At 36.0% G+C, this 17,012-nt stretch overlaps 2 protein-coding genes and 3 non-coding genes across 7 annotated transcripts; 4 read left to right on the forward strand and 1 right to left on the reverse strand.

The window, feature by feature from the left end:
* Window positions 1–1,573: 1,573 nt before the first annotated feature.
* Window positions 1,574–10,719, forward strand: LOC126785317 (uncharacterized). 2 transcript variants are annotated; one of them, XM_050510960.1, is made up of 18 exons: window positions 1,574–1,720; window positions 2,015–2,078; window positions 3,140–3,233; window positions 3,375–3,483; window positions 3,569–3,607; window positions 4,532–4,615; window positions 4,722–4,783; window positions 5,418–5,520; window positions 6,264–6,404; window positions 7,144–7,212; window positions 7,311–7,367; window positions 7,444–7,707; window positions 8,204–8,287; window positions 8,432–8,542; window positions 9,117–9,187; window positions 9,516–9,698; window positions 9,824–9,917; window positions 10,046–10,719. In XM_050510960.1, exons 2-18 carry the CDS (start codon window positions 2,018–2,020, stop codon window positions 10,364–10,366), a joined length of 1,947 nt encoding a protein of 648 aa, XP_050366917.1. In that variant the 5' UTR covers window positions 1,574–1,720; window positions 2,015–2,017; the 3' UTR covers window positions 10,367–10,719. The 2 variants fall into 2 exon arrangements, with proteins under 2 accessions (XP_050366917.1, XP_050366918.1); XM_050510961.1 differs by having other exon boundaries at window positions 1,617–1,720; window positions 3,380–3,483.
* Window positions 10,720–11,119: 400 nt separating this feature from the next.
* On the reverse strand, window positions 11,120–16,897 carry LOC126785318 (LIM domain-containing protein WLIM1-like). Of its 2 annotated transcripts, XM_050510962.1 has the most exons (7): window positions 16,676–16,897; window positions 13,954–13,990; window positions 12,519–12,688; window positions 12,028–12,124; window positions 11,796–11,842; window positions 11,525–11,608; window positions 11,120–11,432 (listed from the first exon to the last, which is right to left on the reverse strand). In XM_050510962.1, exons 1-7 carry the CDS (start codon window positions 16,712–16,714, stop codon window positions 11,214–11,216), a joined length of 693 nt encoding a protein of 230 aa, XP_050366919.1. In that variant the 5' UTR covers window positions 16,715–16,897; the 3' UTR covers window positions 11,120–11,213. The 2 variants fall into 2 exon arrangements, with proteins under 2 accessions (XP_050366919.1, XP_050366920.1); XM_050510963.1 differs by lacking the exon at window positions 16,676–16,897 and having other exon boundaries at window positions 12,519–12,698; window positions 13,954–13,971.
* On the forward strand, window positions 13,742–13,813 carry TRNAP-UGG (transfer RNA proline (anticodon UGG)). The gene has a single exon. It is a non-coding gene; the product is annotated as a tRNA-Pro (tRNA).
* Window positions 14,648–14,719, forward strand: TRNAP-UGG (transfer RNA proline (anticodon UGG)). The gene has a single exon. It is a non-coding gene; the product is annotated as a tRNA-Pro (tRNA).
* On the forward strand, window positions 16,462–16,533 carry TRNAP-UGG (transfer RNA proline (anticodon UGG)). The gene has a single exon. It is a non-coding gene; the product is annotated as a tRNA-Pro (tRNA).
* Window positions 16,898–17,012: the final 115 nt, after the last annotated feature.

Genomic DNA, 17,012 nt, shown 5'->3' on the forward strand with positions numbered 1-17,012 from the left:
AATGTCGACACATAGCTAGTTGTAAGGGTTCTTCAGTTTATGTAAATGCCATAGAACTTATATAGTCAATGTATCAATGTATAACATGATCTGAGATGCATAGCATGCATATATCAATTGTATGACTGTCATTACCTTCTCAACTGATTGAAGTAACCGAAAATGTACGTGGTTGCCTTCATGTTGCTTTATTGCATTTGATAACCAGCCAATTTATGCTATCATGCATGATCAATAAGTAGTGAAACTGCAGGTTGACATTCAAAAATCGTACGTAACATTTCTTCCATACAACTTCATTAGAATTTGTAACATCCATGACGTCTGCGACCAATTTAATCGGACTATAGCCGAGGTTAAATCAGAGTATTGATGCATGCAAAAAAGAGGACAATAAGAGACATGCAAGATGAAGTAAAACACGACAATTGAATACTGAATACATAGAAACACGACAATTGAATACTGAATACATAGTAATTGCACAGCCAAAAGGAGTCCCCTTATTAATGCACAATCTTGAAGTCTTGAGTAAAAACGTGAGAGCCCCGAGGACCTATATATGCGTAACAAAGAACTAGAAATGTTAACTGGGATGATATTGACTAGCGGATTCTGATTGATAGGATGGGACGAAATTCCAAGACAAATAGACAGATAGATCATTCTCTGATGAGTCTGATCACATAGCTCAAGCAAGATGACATAACCATCGTCCTCATTTTAACTCTTTTATTATTATTATTATTATTATTTTTCTTTTTTTACAAATAGGACTATTAGTCCAAGTAAAAGAAAGTAAATAAAAAACTAGTCAGAGTTACAAGCCATAAACTCCCTAACTCTAAAAAGACCAGCAATATCATCCAGTAAATCATCAAAAACCAGCGTATGAGGGTCATGTAAGATACATATTCTTATATTATTAGAGGTAGTATGCTTAGTAAAGATATTAGTTACCATATTTCTCTCTCTGTGGACATGCTTCATATCAATAAAGTCAAAAACACACATCAAGCTTATGCAGTTCATTATCAAGGTCCCAAGAGGATGCAAATCAATACTATCATGTTGAAAAAGATTGATAAACACTAAAAAATCAGACTCAACTTACCATCTTTAAATCTTTAAACTACGAGCTAGGTGTAGACCATGAAACATACCTCAAGCCTCAACTTGCAGGATTTCCCCAGTCCCAATGTTCACCATAAACCCACCCTGCCAACAGCCAACCTCATCCCTAACCCTAAGCACACCGCCTGCTCAAATATTTCCATTATTCATCTTGGAGTCATTAACATTGAGTTGAAAATTTTCAACAGTTGGTTTAATTCAATATAACATCTCCACGTATTTAGGCAAATTTGTACTAAGCTTAGTATTAGCTTTAGCCCCCTTTGATATTTGAATATTTCGGTCTCACATAATTAAGCACTAGACTGACCAATTACTCGTGATACTTATCGAGAAAAAAAAAACCCAATATATTACTCATGATTTAGACTTTGCTTAATCGAACCCAATACATTACTCTTGGCCTTATATCCAAAATAATTAAGATGGAAATGTCGAATCTTCCTATGTAAACATTTATTGTAGCAAAGCAAGCAAACCCAGCGAACCAAGACCAAACCAAACCAAAACAAAAGGAAGCGAAACTCCTTTCGTTGTTTGAAGTTTGAAACTGATTTCCACCCGAAGCTCTCAACCCAGTTCTCAGGTAATCACTATCTCCCAAAGCCCTTTTCTCTTTTCTTTCAATTCTCTAAATTCTACAACTTTATATTTATAATTTTGATTTCTGATGACGACCAAGTTTTGATATGGACGAAATTATGGAGCTTGTAGATTAAAGCTTTGATCTTTTGGGTGAATAAATTAGTTCTTACATTACCCAACTTGTTAAACATAGTGGTTTTGCTTTGGAATCAAGATACAGAAGTGTGCTATTGGCTAGATTGTGATAAAGTTTTGATCTTGGTGTCAGTTTGTGATTTTCTCTCTGTTTTTTCAGGGTATGGATGAAGATTTAGGTGACAAGGAGGCATTGCTGGCTCGCATTCAGCAGGTGGAACGTGGTAATGTGATTTTTAATACTAGTGCTGTCATGCCATTGATTTATGTGCTTTCATTTTGTGTTTATTGGACTCGTAAATTAATAATAAGGATTGGGAATGTGTACCAAGTTATCATTTACCTGCTTAGCTTCTTCGGTATGGTGGAATGGTTGCTGGTCTAGTTGTGGGAGTAATTGTTAGTTACTTGAGACCTGTAGTTTGCAGTTGATTGCATCTCAGGTTTAGTTTAGAATTTCGTTTCTGATGATAGTTTGGAGTATAAAAGAAGTGTAAGCTGGCAGGATAGAGCCAATAGTTGTGCATGACACCTCATTCAGGTGACAGATTATCATATAGTCTACTAAGGGTTCAAACAATTTAAAAGAGAGCCTGTTGTCTCCGGAATTCTGTACTTCCATTTGTGATACTTGAAGAATTGAATTCAATCTAGTGTCTTTGAGCTGACTGGATGAAATAAGAAGAATAAGATTTCAGAAAAGGAATCTCTTACCACTGGATCTCATGGTGTCTTCGAAGCATATCTTTGTGTACGGTTGGACATTTACTTGCTACTATTCACTGTACATCCCACTTTGGAAGGATGCAAGTAGGATGGTAAATCAAGATTCACACCTGAAACCGGGTAATTTTTCCTTTTTTCATCTGCCGCTCAACAATGAGTCCTTCTGCTGAACTGTATGTTCACTGGGAGGTAGGAAACTCCAGCAAGTAGCTAGGTTGATACCTTGAGGCTATATAAACCCCAAACCACCTGGAGAAAACCAGTAGGCCCAGCATTCTAGATAATCCATGATTTCTGTTGGTGGATAGTTGTTGACTTGAATTAAATACACCTCGGTAGAAACAGACAGTCCTGTCGTTACATATTCTAAGCTTAATTTTATACTTTTTCCTGTTACTGGGATTCTATCTGTTCTGCATTGCGTCACATGATTAACATGTAACTGATGTAAGTTATTATTCTGCATACAATTTTCTTCAGTCTCTGGTCCTGAGTTCTTATCTACAGTCAAGTCAAAAGGAAAGTGAAGATATAATTTGTCAATTATAATGTTTTGCAGAGCGTGATGAATTACGTAAAGACATCGAACAATTGTGTATGCAGCAAGCTGGGCCAGGCTACCTTGTTGTGGCTACTAAGATGCATTTTCAAAGGTGTAATTTTCTTTTCCCAAACTACATGATTTTCTTCTTTTTTAACATGTTATTGATAAGTGGCTATGGGTTTGTTCTCACTCATGGAGTAATATTATGAAGATAACAGTAAGTATGTTTTAATTTTTATCACCCTATTAGGACAGCTGGCTTGGAGCAGGAGATTGAGAACCTGAAAAAGAAGCTAGCTACTTGCTCAAGAGAGAATGTGAATCTTCAAGAGGAGCTCTCTGAGGCTTATAGAATCAAAGTGAGATCAAACAAAGTTCTCCTCTCATTAGTCATTACTAATGCAACTGCTTATAAATGCTAATGTGTTTGTTTCGTACCTCCAGGGCCAGTTGGCCAATATGCATACTGCAGAGGTTGCAAAGGTCCCTCTCTCTCTCTCTCTCTCTCTCTCTCTCTCTCTCTCTCTCTCAAGTAGATACGCCCCCACAAACTCTCTACCTCTCTCTTGTATCTCGAGAATGTAACCTGTATATTCACTAATTATGGTTTTCCCTTCTTAATCAAGTCTAGAAAAAAAAGTTGTGAGAGGAATTATCACAATTAAATGTTGTGATTACTTCAGACTTATTATTCTTGATTATCAAGTAAAAGTGAAATGCCTAAATGGTTATCGCAGGATATAATGTCATGGGAAGTTCTTTTTGATCTCAACTTCCATTAGAAGCTTACTGATGAAATATATAAATGCATGTGTAAATTGATTCATCAGCAAGCACCAAGTTAATATTACTAAATAAAACCACTATTAAAACTGAAATTAAGTGGTCATGATTTCCCATCTGGTGACTTTGAAAATCAATGTTCATCAACTGTTGGATTGAAATTCCACAATTATAATCAAATACCATCTTTCTGTGAGATTTCTGAGATTAAATTCTGCAAATAATCATCATCCTGTTGGGAGTTGTGTAATGCCTTGACAAGAGATGATAGAATAGAGAGGCTCTTTATATCCTTTTGAGGAATCTTGTAACAAATATACTCGTGGAAGTGATCAGTATGAGAATTTGAATATGTCCATTGATCGACAACAGGATTGATGCATGTGTTCCAATGATCAATTGAAAAGCCAAACCAATCAATAGTTTTGAAGCCAAACAAAAAAATTGTTATGTACATCATGTGGGTCTTGTTTGAAATAAGGTGTTAATTCAAGTGTTTTTGTAACTGAATTAGAATAGGGGCATGCATTAGCATCTTATTCCTTTGTTGATTTCTATGGAATGGATGCATATTAATGTCATAGTTGCTTATGCAAGACTGATGTGTGGACTTCTTTTACTCAGAATTTGGAAGCTGAGAAGCAGCTTAAATTTTTCCAGGGTTGTGTAGCTGCAGCTTTTGCCGAACGGGATCAGTCCATAATGGAGGTTATGACAGCAACACCTTTTAGTTTAAATTTAAAATCCTTAAAATTGCTTTTGTGTCTGTCTAATAAACAATTTCACTTTAGAGATGCTAAATGACTTGTTACAGGCTGAAACGGCTAAAGAGAAAGAGGAGCTCGTGTCATATAAACTGAGTCTGATAGATAAGAGGTATCTGTTATCCCATTATGTTTTCAGTGTTTAAAACTTTAAATTCTCATTCAGTATGCATGAGTTAGATAATGGTAATGCTTTTTCTTCGGAAACCAATCCGCTAGTCTACTACCAAGAAAAAGAACATGAATGGGGAATCAATCATGAGTTTCATGACCAATAACTTAAGAAAAACAAAACTAGACTGGTTTTACTATGGATGCTACGTTTGGCTCTTATACACATGTAATGTTTGCTTTATAAAGACAAAATGAATTGAAACCTCTCATATAGATGCTGTAGTTCTGCTTTTCTTTCTGTAGTTTATGTGCTATGTGTGTGGTAATATCTTTGATGTTACCTTTTGACTATCTTAAGTCCTGATCCTTTTCATGGGATGTGTTTTTTGTTCGCAAATGTTAGCAACTGAGTTTTGGTTTGTTCACTTTGTTGTTATTCTCTCCTGCTACAGACTTCTCTTTTAAATATGATATACATAGATTTTTGATTCCACAAATTTATTAATTATTGTCCTCTTTCTATGTGCACCCTTAAAAGCTGCGCTAGATGTTGAACTTGGTTATATTGAAACTTTACTTGCAAATAGTTAATTTTGTCTTTCACGAATGTGTTTATGTTTTGTGTGACACAGGATGGAAGAGCTTACTGCAGATTGTTTTCAACAGAAGGAACTTATTGATAAATTACATACTGATTTAGCAATGCAAGAGGAGCAGAATGCAACTTTTAAGAAGGTGATGACTAGTCTCTTAATTTCTATGTTGTGCCGTCTTTTAATTAAACAAAGGACCCATAGTGCAGATGAGTAGCTCACAAAAAAAATGAAAATTAACTTCTAAATAACCAGTGTTCTGATTTCTTACTAACACTCCATTCCAGTCCACCTTCAAAATTATGTATCTTCTGGCCAATGGCAGCATCCACTGATATAATGACTTTGTGATTGTGTTATTTCTCTTGTTCCACATAATATTGGGATCAGGAACCTGGCTCTAATTTTTTCTAGTTGAGGAAAAACTATTTTGGAAATTCCCTTTTCTCCAAAAACAGCCAAACCTCCTTTGGGGGACTCTGGCTCAAATCTGGTGCATCTCGTTGAACCCTTAAATATTAAAAAAGAAATTCTAGAAAAATAGAAAATTGCTAGGTTTGTATATTGAGGGGTTCTAGTTGCAGAACACGTTGAGTAGTGGATATATTTCAAAGGAGACTCCCATTGAACTGAAATCTAATTATGGCTGACACAGATTAATATATTTATTTATTATTGGTGAGAGGTCTGTTTTTTAGTATAGATTGGCAGATTATAATATCTAAGGTATGATGAGCTCTATTTAGTTTTTGAGAAACTTGAAAGAATTCATGTTAGACCTAGAAGCCAAAAAATTATGTGGAAGTAGTTGAATGTTGTCTATTTCTTATTTATGATTTTTGGATCTTTTATTTTCTCATAGTCAAATACTTATCTTCAAAACAGGTCATTGATAAGTTTTATGAGATCAGGCAAGATTCTTCGGAGGGATATGGGGATACAAGTTGGGACACGAAATGCACGTGCCTTTTGGATGATCCTGCAGAATGGTGGAGCTTCAATGACACTTCTACATCTAAATATATTGTAAGTCTGCATAATCGTCGTGCTTCCTAATATTATATTAATTTATTTTTTCAAGAAAGAAGGATTAAATGGAGTCGACTATTATTTAAATCAGTCTAAATTATTGATACCCCTGAGGTTGATCTAGCAGCTGACATGGACTTACATGTAGTTTGAGCTCAATTGAGTATGCAAATGTAAAGTAGCATCTAAGAAATTCCAAATTGTTAACATCCGTATTTCTTCTCCGTTTGGGGTTATTAGTTTGTCTTGTTTAGGATTACTATTTAGATTACCTCAATAAATACTTGAATAGGCAGATCTTGTGAGATGACTTATACTTGCAGATGTCGTACAATTTGCCAAAAAATATTCACCTGATAGATGAGGTCTGTTTTTAGTTGTTGTTGAACTATTTGAGTACAAAAATATGTGATAGATGCCTATTCATATGAGATGGAATACCTGATCATTCCTGAGTCCATATATTTTTCGCATGTCTGTCGCCACATGCAATCTCCCAGTTTGTCCTCTAGCATTTTTTCACTTGAAAACAGGGTAAAGAGTATAACTGCATAAGCCGTAAAATAAAAAGTTGATCATTGTCCATGGGACAAGAAGTATATATTGATAAGACCTTACTTGTTTTAGTTTTTAAACAAGCTTCAAATATGAATATTTTAAATTAGACATCAGAATCTTTTCATTAGATTCATGTTTAGTGTCCTATATGCGATTTGAGTAACTTATCCTCAGACAGAGTTCATTAGAAGAAGAGCTTGAGAGGGCGAGGAAATCTGCTGGTAATCTTCAAAACAGGCTACGGGTGGTAAGGAACCTCCTTCTGCATATCATCTTTGCATTGCACAATGGACTTCTTCCGTTTATAAATCTATAGTTGAGTTTGTTCTGGGTCTTGTGGTGTAGGGTCTGGAAATTGAAAATCATTTAAAAAGGAGAGTTTCTGAATTGGAAAAGAAGAGAGTAAGTTCTCTTTGCAGAAGAAAAATTCAATCTCTATTTCCTTTACCCACTTTAATTTAGATTGGTTTAAATGCAGAACCGTACAGCTGGAATGATAACAAAAGAGGTGGTAGAGTTGCGTCATTACTATTCTCAGCATAAAGTTTACATCATGAATTTGCTTGATGAGGGAAACAGTTGTATCAAATCAATAATTGATGCAGTGGAAAAGAAGTGTAGGCAAATTGATGCGAGCAGACTACAGAAGTTGGATCCACCTCCTGAAGATGTAAAGCAAGATGAATCTGAATGCCAAGATGTACATGAAATTACAGGTTCTGAACCCCAAGTGGTATTTAAGGTTACCTCTCTCTCTCTCTCTCTCATAAAATGCAGGTTATATCATAGAAATGTTTGTATGTACATAAAAGTGGGTAAAGTTTACTTACATATTGCACATTCCAGTGATGCTGCAACTATATCTTGGCCGCTTTGAATTGCATATTCTATAGACAGTAAGCAACGCCCCTGCGTACATTGCTGTCAATATAAGTCAACTATATATTCAGAACATGAATGGGGACCTTAGCACCTTTCACCTACTTTCTAAAACACATTGTTTACCCAAATCATTTTAGAAAATTTTGTGGGTGATACTAGCCTAGCGTCATCCTCATTCCTATGACTCCAGAAGACTTGAGAAGATTGGCATGGACAGCTAATCCAATAGTCTTCTTAGCTTTAATAATATTCTGGAAAAGAAGTTTGAAGGGTGCAGTGACCTCAAGAAATGTTTGCTTGCTCTCTATGCTGTTCTTGATTAAATGTTAGTACCAATCATTCTGATCTGTTTGCAGGATGGTGACCCTAGCGTATTAGACATGGTGACTGTTGGGGAGGGTGCTTCCTCCAGCGCCCTTGCACAGGCACTGCAAGATAAGGTGTTCTCCAAAGAATATTTTTGTTTCACGTTTTCTATTGTCAAATAATATGGTTTATGTCTTGAAGGAAAAAATAGTTTTTTCTCTCCTACTGTTTTGGTAACTGTTCTCTTTTCCTTTTCTCAACTATTGTCAATATTTCAGGTTGCAACATTATTGCTTTTATCACAGCAGGAAGAAAGATATCTACTGGATAGAAATGTGAATGCTGCTCTGCAAAGTAAAATAGATGAACTTCAGAAAAACCTATTACAGGTAACTTCTGTATAGTACTCCATCTGTCAGGGTTAACTTTTTTTCTCTCTGGTATTTTTAACCATTCATTAGTTCATTTCAGGTGTATATAATAAAAGTGTTATCTGATTATGCTTAAAAATATCCCACTAAGCATAATTTATTGAGTCCTTTTGGACAATGAGGACATCCTCCAACGGCTGGGGATTTTGTGACATTTCCGATTCAACTAATGATTTAGATATATTACTGCTTCAACTATCATAGTGTGAACTTTTCATGTGAAAATTTGTGAATCATACATGTGTCTGTATTGTTAGGAAGGCCACTTTCCTCTTAGTATGATAATCTCACTCATTTTCTTTGATAGTAACTGTATCTTGAAGCTTAATGATTTAAGAATTTTGATTGGAAATGGCCTTTGTGGACCTCAGCCTTTATTCTGACTGTTGATACATTGTCTGGTTTGTGATTCTGGCATGTGCGTATATGTGCTTGCTCAAAGCTTACTTCTTTTGTTTGTGACCTTCAAAGATCAAGAATATTGTCATTTGGGTTTATAGATGAACAGTGCAACTAATTCTTTTTTATCCAGGTTACCAATGAGAAGGTCCGAGCTCTAATGGAATTGGCACAATTAAAGCAGGATTATCATCAACTTAAAGAGTCAGACTTCTTTACTTTTAAACCTGTGTCAATCTTACTTCTGTTTTCTATGCCACCACTTGACATTATAATAAAGATGAATATAAAAGTTATGAATCTAAAAATATATATCGTTGGCGACTGAAAGCCTGCCAGTTGGTATACCCACTTTATCTGGATAAGATAGCAATTTGTCAGAGAGCCATAACCTCCAAAACTTTCCTTTCGTCCAATCTAATTTCCTGAATTATGCTTGTCCTTTGTGAAGTATCTTTTTCAATGAGAAGTTTCTTGTCCTTGGAGAAGTTTTCAATATCGTTTTTAAAGTACTACAATTGATAACATACAGGAGGATTGGTCAGGAGGCGAAAAGAGGCAAATCATCTGCTGAAATTGGGGACAGGAGACTAGTTGCTCATGAAAGAGATGGAAAACTAAAGAGCTTGCTGAAGAAAACATACTTGAACCGGTGGGTTGGAACTGTAGACTTGAGGGGAAATGAAGCTGACCTAAATAGCATGGAGTTTGTGAGGTTTGTGAATATCTTTTGAGTTGAATGATGCATCATATGTGGTTCTTGCAATTCAAATAATTTTGTTGATGTAGTTAAATATAGGTCATAAACCCATTTTATCCGGTCTTAAATCCGTGTTTCAGGATGAAGATTGAAAATGCAACCCTTAGGGAAAGCATTGGAAGTATTGAACATCTGACCACCACAGTTCATAGGCTTCGTCTTGCACTTTTAAAGGTCTGACAGCAGTGCATTATTGTGTTATAGTAGTAACTTCCATTGTAGAATAGGAAATTGCAAGAAATGAAACACTTGTTGTCTACCAACTACACTTTATAGTAGTATTCATTATTTATACTATGCAGGCGAAGGAGTCGGTGTCTTCTGGAGACACAATGCTTGCTAGCCTGTTAGAAACTCTGGAAAACATTACTAACGAAGCAAAACTAGTGAAGACTGCACTTGGAAGTTCCCTACCAGTTAGTTGGTCAGCAGAAGCAGATGTTGAATTCAGTGGTCATAGTGTTGGCCATGAGCCTGGTATAGTATATGAGGAGCCCAGTCATGAGAAGGTAGATTCAGTTTATGCTGCAGGGTTTGAGATGGTGGAACTCCTGATTCTAGCATCGCAGATATTAAAGGACAACACAAGCAAAAGTGAACCCTTAGATGGAAACTCTAGCTAGGTAAAATTTAAAATTGGTGACTTTGATGCTAAAGCATAACTGGTACCTTACAAATTGATATAGGAGAAGTTCTATCAAAGTGGAAAATGAAATCATGATGTATTACGAAGAACAGTAGATATCTCCAGCGCATGGAGGTGAAAATGAAACTATCAGTGGAGAACGAAGAAGTACCAAAATGTGCGATTTCTTGTTATTGTACATTTATCACTAATTATTCTCATGTTCTGTAAAATAGAGAGCAGGGTTTGCAAGATTTAACCCCCTTAGAAGTCGAACATACTTTAGAAGCTTAGATGTATTAATTAAATGCCAATGTATAGTAAGGTCTATTGAGTTTGTCTAACAAAAGCTGACAAACTGCACTCGTTTCTGAAGTTCATATAAGCCTCATGGTACGGTAGAATAGTTCATTTACCAATTTCTCTTGGGATTTATCATTGTAGAATGATAGATTAGTGTTTCCTGGAATGAAATTTGGATGGCCTGAATAAAAAATTTAAGAACTAATTTCCTGTTGCGAGTTGCGACTAACATCCTGCTCAATTGGCATGAACAAAGGAATTAGCGCTGGAGTCCAAAAAATTCGGGTTGAAATAAGAAAACATTCCAAATTTCCGATTGAGATTCCAAATTCTGTCCTCCAAACCTGAAATTTTGGACTCAAGTTCCGGTTTCACGGTTGATACCCTTTAATTCCGAACAAATTTAGTGGCTTCACAGATTAAAAAGTTGGAAGATGACGAACCAAAATGCCCCAGAAAATCCTTTTTCACATATTAAAGAGTTGCAGTTCAAAATTGCATTACATCAAAAGCCATTCCAGAGGCAAAATTACAGCTCGATATTAGTGACTGGCAATCTCCACAGTAGTGGTTTTCTCGTTTGTTGATTGCTTTTCATTCTCCATCTGACTGTAATTTCCTTTCTCCTTGAAGAGCTGGATGTGATGGTGCTTGCAGTAGAGCTTTCCTTCATGTGCAATATAGTTAGATGGGCTTATGGTGCAACCTCCATGGGTGCATCTGAAGCACCTCTTGTGGTAAGCAGTCCCATTCACCGAGACCTTCAAAAACTCGGTATTAAATGAGATTGGACTGAAATTTCATTTTCAAAAGCAATGTCAAAAACATATTACCGCTAATGTTCATCTATTACCTTCTCAATGGGATATACCGTCTTTTCACATCCCACACATTTATCTTTGGTACCACCAAACAAGCTTGATACTGCTTTGGTATTCTGCATGCATGACATCCAAATATACTTCTTATTATACCTTGTAAAACTGTTTCCCTTTGTCCTTTTTTAGTAGTCGTACTCGTTTCAATCTTGAAAAAATCTTGAGCGATTTATCTTATGATAATGTTATAAAACCCAAAATATAGCCTATGTTTTACTTTTCTTGTCAAAAACTTAAGATGCTAACCTCATTCTCGATAGTAGGTTTTTCTGGTTTCAAAATTTTTGGCGTGCCTGAAAGAAAGTAGACAAAGAAAAGTTAATAATATCCTCTTAACAATGAAGAAAAAAGAACTAAATTCATGATACTTGATATATGTTCACAACTCTTCATTAATATATATATATATATATATATATATATATATATCCACACACACACACACAAGCTGTAGTTGATCATAGTGATATAAATTTACCTTCAAAACTCTTATCTAGGCTACCAGTTCGCTTGAAGAGTTGATCATAGTGAGGCCTGCAGTATAGGACTCCCTCAAATGAGCAGTAGTTGCTGAGCTGCAGATACCAAAATATCAAGAATCAAAATTAAGTTTCTTTTAATTCCCTAATTTCTTTGCTATATTTTCAGCAACGAGGATAAAATAAAATTGTGAAGTCAAATTCAATTTTAATCAGATGTATATGTGGCCAACAATGGTTACAATATCAAATTGAAGGCTGAAAGTGATAGGTAATATTGGCCACATTACCGGATATTGAAGAGAAAAGGTGTCGTATCTACAATTTAGATCTAACGAAGAGAATGCACAAGCACAATGTACAAACTATTTTTTTTGTTGTCTGAAAAAATGTAAAAACCAACTTTCTGAAACCGGAAATAATGAAATATGCATTATATAAGCATACAAGCTGATGATCAGAAACAAGACAAAGTTAAAGAAGGTTATACCTTGAGGGTACCTTTGCAGTGGTGGCATCGGAAGCAGGCCTTATGATAGGCTCTGGTATCAGCTGTCAACTTGTCAACCAGATACACAGTCTTTCTGCAGGCTGTGCATTTCTGGGAGGTTCCTGCGAAGGTGGCCATGAACTTCCAATCCAACCTCACAACCACCAACCCTTCAAAAAACTATAAAGAGAAAGATAGAACCAGAAACCTTATTCTAATTGTTATTTTATTCCTCTGTAAATTGCTCTTTCATGTTCATTACCCTATCCCTTTATTGAAAAGTACAAGAGAAGAGATTAAAGCAAGGGGTGAGAGAGAATTTCGGAGGACACCAAATGCAGCAAAATCATTCCTGGATATTTGCTGAGTACTAGAGAGCCATGTGCCAATCATTTTGTCCGAAATATAAGCAAAACCATTCCAATATTCCCAACATGTCCTACTTAGAATATTTTATTTGCTATTCTTAGGTTCTATAGATATATGTTCTTTTACCCCTCTCTGCACAGCTAAGATAATCTTTCCTTCTGCCAGGTAATACTATCCTCAAATATTGATCAGGTCAGTAAACCCCTTAGAGAAATTACCAAAAAAAAAAAACCCCTTGCAGAAAGTTTTGGACATTTTACCAGATCAACATTCAAGGATCCAAACTCATGAGGTGGTGTAAAAGGTAGATCCAAGTAATATATTCCAAATAAACTAAAAAAGGAAATGATAGTAGATGACATACTAGCCAAAATGGTCTTTAAATGCCACAAAAGAACTTTGAGACAGTTGTAAGCAATATTAGATGCACATTTCTAATTTAGTACGATTTAAATTTGTGTCCAAAATCATTATGAACAAGTTCATAGCTCCAAAACATGGATAAAAGATGGTAATTGGTATAAAAATCTTAGTAGAAGAAACGAGCCGATAAATCATTCTCTTGCGGAGAAAAAGGCAGATCAGCACAAGGATGCATTTTCTTCTTTAAAGATGATGGGTCAGTCTGAAATCATGAAGTTGTTAGCCGGAGTCCCAGAAGGTTCCAGTCACTACCCCTACGTATGACTACATCTTGAATTGTCCATATTAATGGTTTTGTCAGGATCCAAGTACTACTCACTTGTCCAACTGTATAGGTTATTTCCATGGGCACATGGAAGGAAGGCAGCAAGGGCCAGATGGAGCCCAAGAAACTAATTAGTCAATTTGCACATGGTTAATAGTCATAGTGAGGGCATTTGGTCTAGTGGTATGATTCTCGCTTTGGGTGCGAGAGGTCCCGAGTTCGATTCTCGGAATGCCCCTGTTTTTTTTAATACTATTTATCTTTCTTTTTAAATGCATAGATCTCCCTTCCCCATTTCAGAAATCACAAGGATTTGAAAGGATCACAAAAATTAATAAGGTTAACTACAGAGCATATAACTAGATCAGACTTTCTTACCTGAGCAAACTTTCCAGCTCTTCCACCTGATCCTTCTCTGCATAGTATCTCAAAATGTCAATAAGAACACTTATAACCTGTGATCAATTCATGTGAAAAGAAAATGTTTACCAGGCACGGTTATAATATGACATAACACTGCTCATTCCTCAGATCTATATAACATTACTTTGCTAAACAGAAACCGTAATAGACTACATGGTTCATGCAGTGGTAAGATTTTACTTCAAGTACCTATTGGCGCTATCTATCGCACACCTAACATTCCCCTACTTGCAAGTCAACTAAGACACTTATACTTAATTTTTCAAATAACTAGCTACCAAAACCAGTGTCCTCACTAGCAGTACGAATCCCATAAGTGAATTCATACTCATTACCGCAAACTAAACTTAGTTGTTAAATTAGTGAATTCTTTTATGCGAATACCATAGTCTGGCCTCAAACTAAGCTATTATAGTATTATACCAAAATGCTATTGTTGAATATCTCAGAATTTCAATGCGATAGTGTTACTGTGTTACATCCCTCTTTCTGTTAAATGTGTATCAGAAAAGCCAGCTACCATATCCAGTTGAAAATGCAGACATCCATAGAAAATGACAATGGAAATGGACCAATCAGGGGCCACGGAAACAAAACAAATAAACTACAGGTGCTAAGCACTAATCTGGCACGCTCATAATCATAATGAGGGCATTTGGTCTAGTGGTATGATTCTCGCTTTGGGTGCGAGAGGTCCCGAGTTCGATTCTCGGAATGCCCCTCTTTTTTAATACTATTTATCTTTCTTTTAAATTCATAAATCTCCCTTCCCCATTTCAGAAATCACACGAATTTGAAAGGATCACAAAATTAATGAGGTTACCTACAGAGCATATAACTACATCAGGCTTTCTTACCTGAGCAAATTTTCCACCTTCCGTCTCAAACTGTCAATAAGAACACTTGTAACCTATGTGATGTGATCAATTCATGTGAAGAAAATGTTTTCCAGGTACGGTTATTATACGACATATCTCTGCTCATTCTTCAGATCTATGAAGTCTGGTCAATTCACATGAACAGAAAATTTCTAACATGTGAGATAGTCATAAACCATAACTCTGCTAACTCCTGTGATCTATACATGTAAAAAGTAACCGTCTTTCATGCTAGATTATCATGTAGCATAACTCTTCTTATTGTTCAAAGTCCCTTAATAGACTACATGGTTCATGCAGTGGTATGATTTTACTTCAAGTACCTATCGGTGGCTATCTATCACACACCTAACATTCCCCTACTTGCAAGTCAACTAAAACACACTCGAAACTTATATTTAATTTTCCAAATAACTAGCTTTCGAAAACAGTTTCATCGCTAACAGTGCGAATCCTATAAGTGAATTCATACTCATTCCAAGTTAACTAAACTCAGTTGTCAAATGTAGTGAATTCTCTTGAGCGAAAGCCATATTCTGGCCTCAAACTAAGCTACTGTAGTAGTATCATACCAAATGATATCGTTGAATATCGCAGTATTACATCCCTCTTTCTGTTTATTGTATATCAGTAAATCCAGCTACCATATCCAGTTGAAAATGCATACATCCAATTAGTCTCGTTCACACGATCAGTAAATTTATGTTCAACCACCATTGGATGTAAATCCAAGGGTTGAAAACAAAATAACTCCATTTTAAAACGATTCTCTTCACCATTGGATTTACATCCAATAGTAGTTGAACATGAACTACTGACCGTGTGAACAACTGATGCAGCACAGTAGCTGCATAGGAACCTAGATCACAAGCTCTAAGAACTGTAGGTTAAGCACACACTAATTTTAGGATTCACTCCCAGGCTTCACACCTTAGTATAGGCTTCACACCCAAAACACTATAATTTGGGAATCTCTCCCAGGTTTCTCACCTTAATCCTATCACAGGAAAATTCAGTAAACACTGATATTCTTATTCAACATAGCATATCAGCCCATTGGCTTTTACATTTATTTATACTCAGTTCTATAACTGACACTAACTAGCTTTTAAGACTCTTTAGGACTCTTGAAATTCAGAAACTGAAACATAAAAGACCTAATAAACAAAAACTTAATACTCCTAAACTGAACAGAAACAAAAAGACACAAGTAAACTCTTGAAATAACACTAAGCCTAAAAACTCTTTGGATCAAACTTATTATCAGCTGCTAATTAAAATCCTGAGATCAATTAATCAACCATAAAGAAAGGTAATGATCAGCTGCTCTATTTTTTCATCCCTTCCATTCATAAACCTTGAAAGAGTTGACATGATGTCCTCATCAACAACTCCATTTTAAAACGATTCTCTTCACTAAATCCAATAGTAGTTGAACATGAACTACTGACCGTGTGAACGTCGGAATTGTACATCCAATATGATAGAAAATGACAACAGAAATGGACCAATCAGGGGCCATGGAAACTAAACTAATAAATTTCAAGCGCTAATCACTAATCTGTCACGTTCATTATCATAACAAGGGCATTTGGTCTAGTGGTATGATTCTCGCTTTGGGTGCGAGAGGTCCCGAGTTCGATTCTCGGAATGCCCCTTTTTTAACTTCCACTTTCCTTTTTCCAAGTTAACCACAAAAAGAAAAGAAAACACAGGTCTCTTCCTAAGAACATGAAAGGCTCACAAAAATTAACCACACAGCAGAGAAGAGTTTCATAGAGTTGATGAAGCTATCTTACCTTAGCAAAGTTCGCTGCGCTTCCGAACCTTTCCACCATCTCTTTCTATACGGAATACCAACCAAAGTAGTCACAACATGAACAGTGATTGAGGCATAGACTGGGTTAGAAAGTAATTTGGACTACGTTTGGCACAGAGAGAGAGAGAGAGAGAGAGAGAGAGAGAGATTCATGGCGAGTTTGGAAAGGAAAAGGGAAAGTGAATGCTCTCATAAACTGAACTCAACACCTTCTTCTTCTTATTTTTGGCGCCGCGTGCTCTGAACTGGGCCTCTCGAATCTTCCGCTCTTGGATTATTATCTCCCACCATATTTCCTTATACTCCAAAATATATTA

Source organism: Argentina anserina, chromosome 2 (assembly GCF_933775445.1).
Source record: "Argentina anserina chromosome 2, drPotAnse1.1, whole genome shotgun sequence".
Lineage (NCBI taxonomy): Eukaryota > Viridiplantae > Streptophyta > Magnoliopsida > Rosales > Rosaceae > Argentina > Argentina anserina.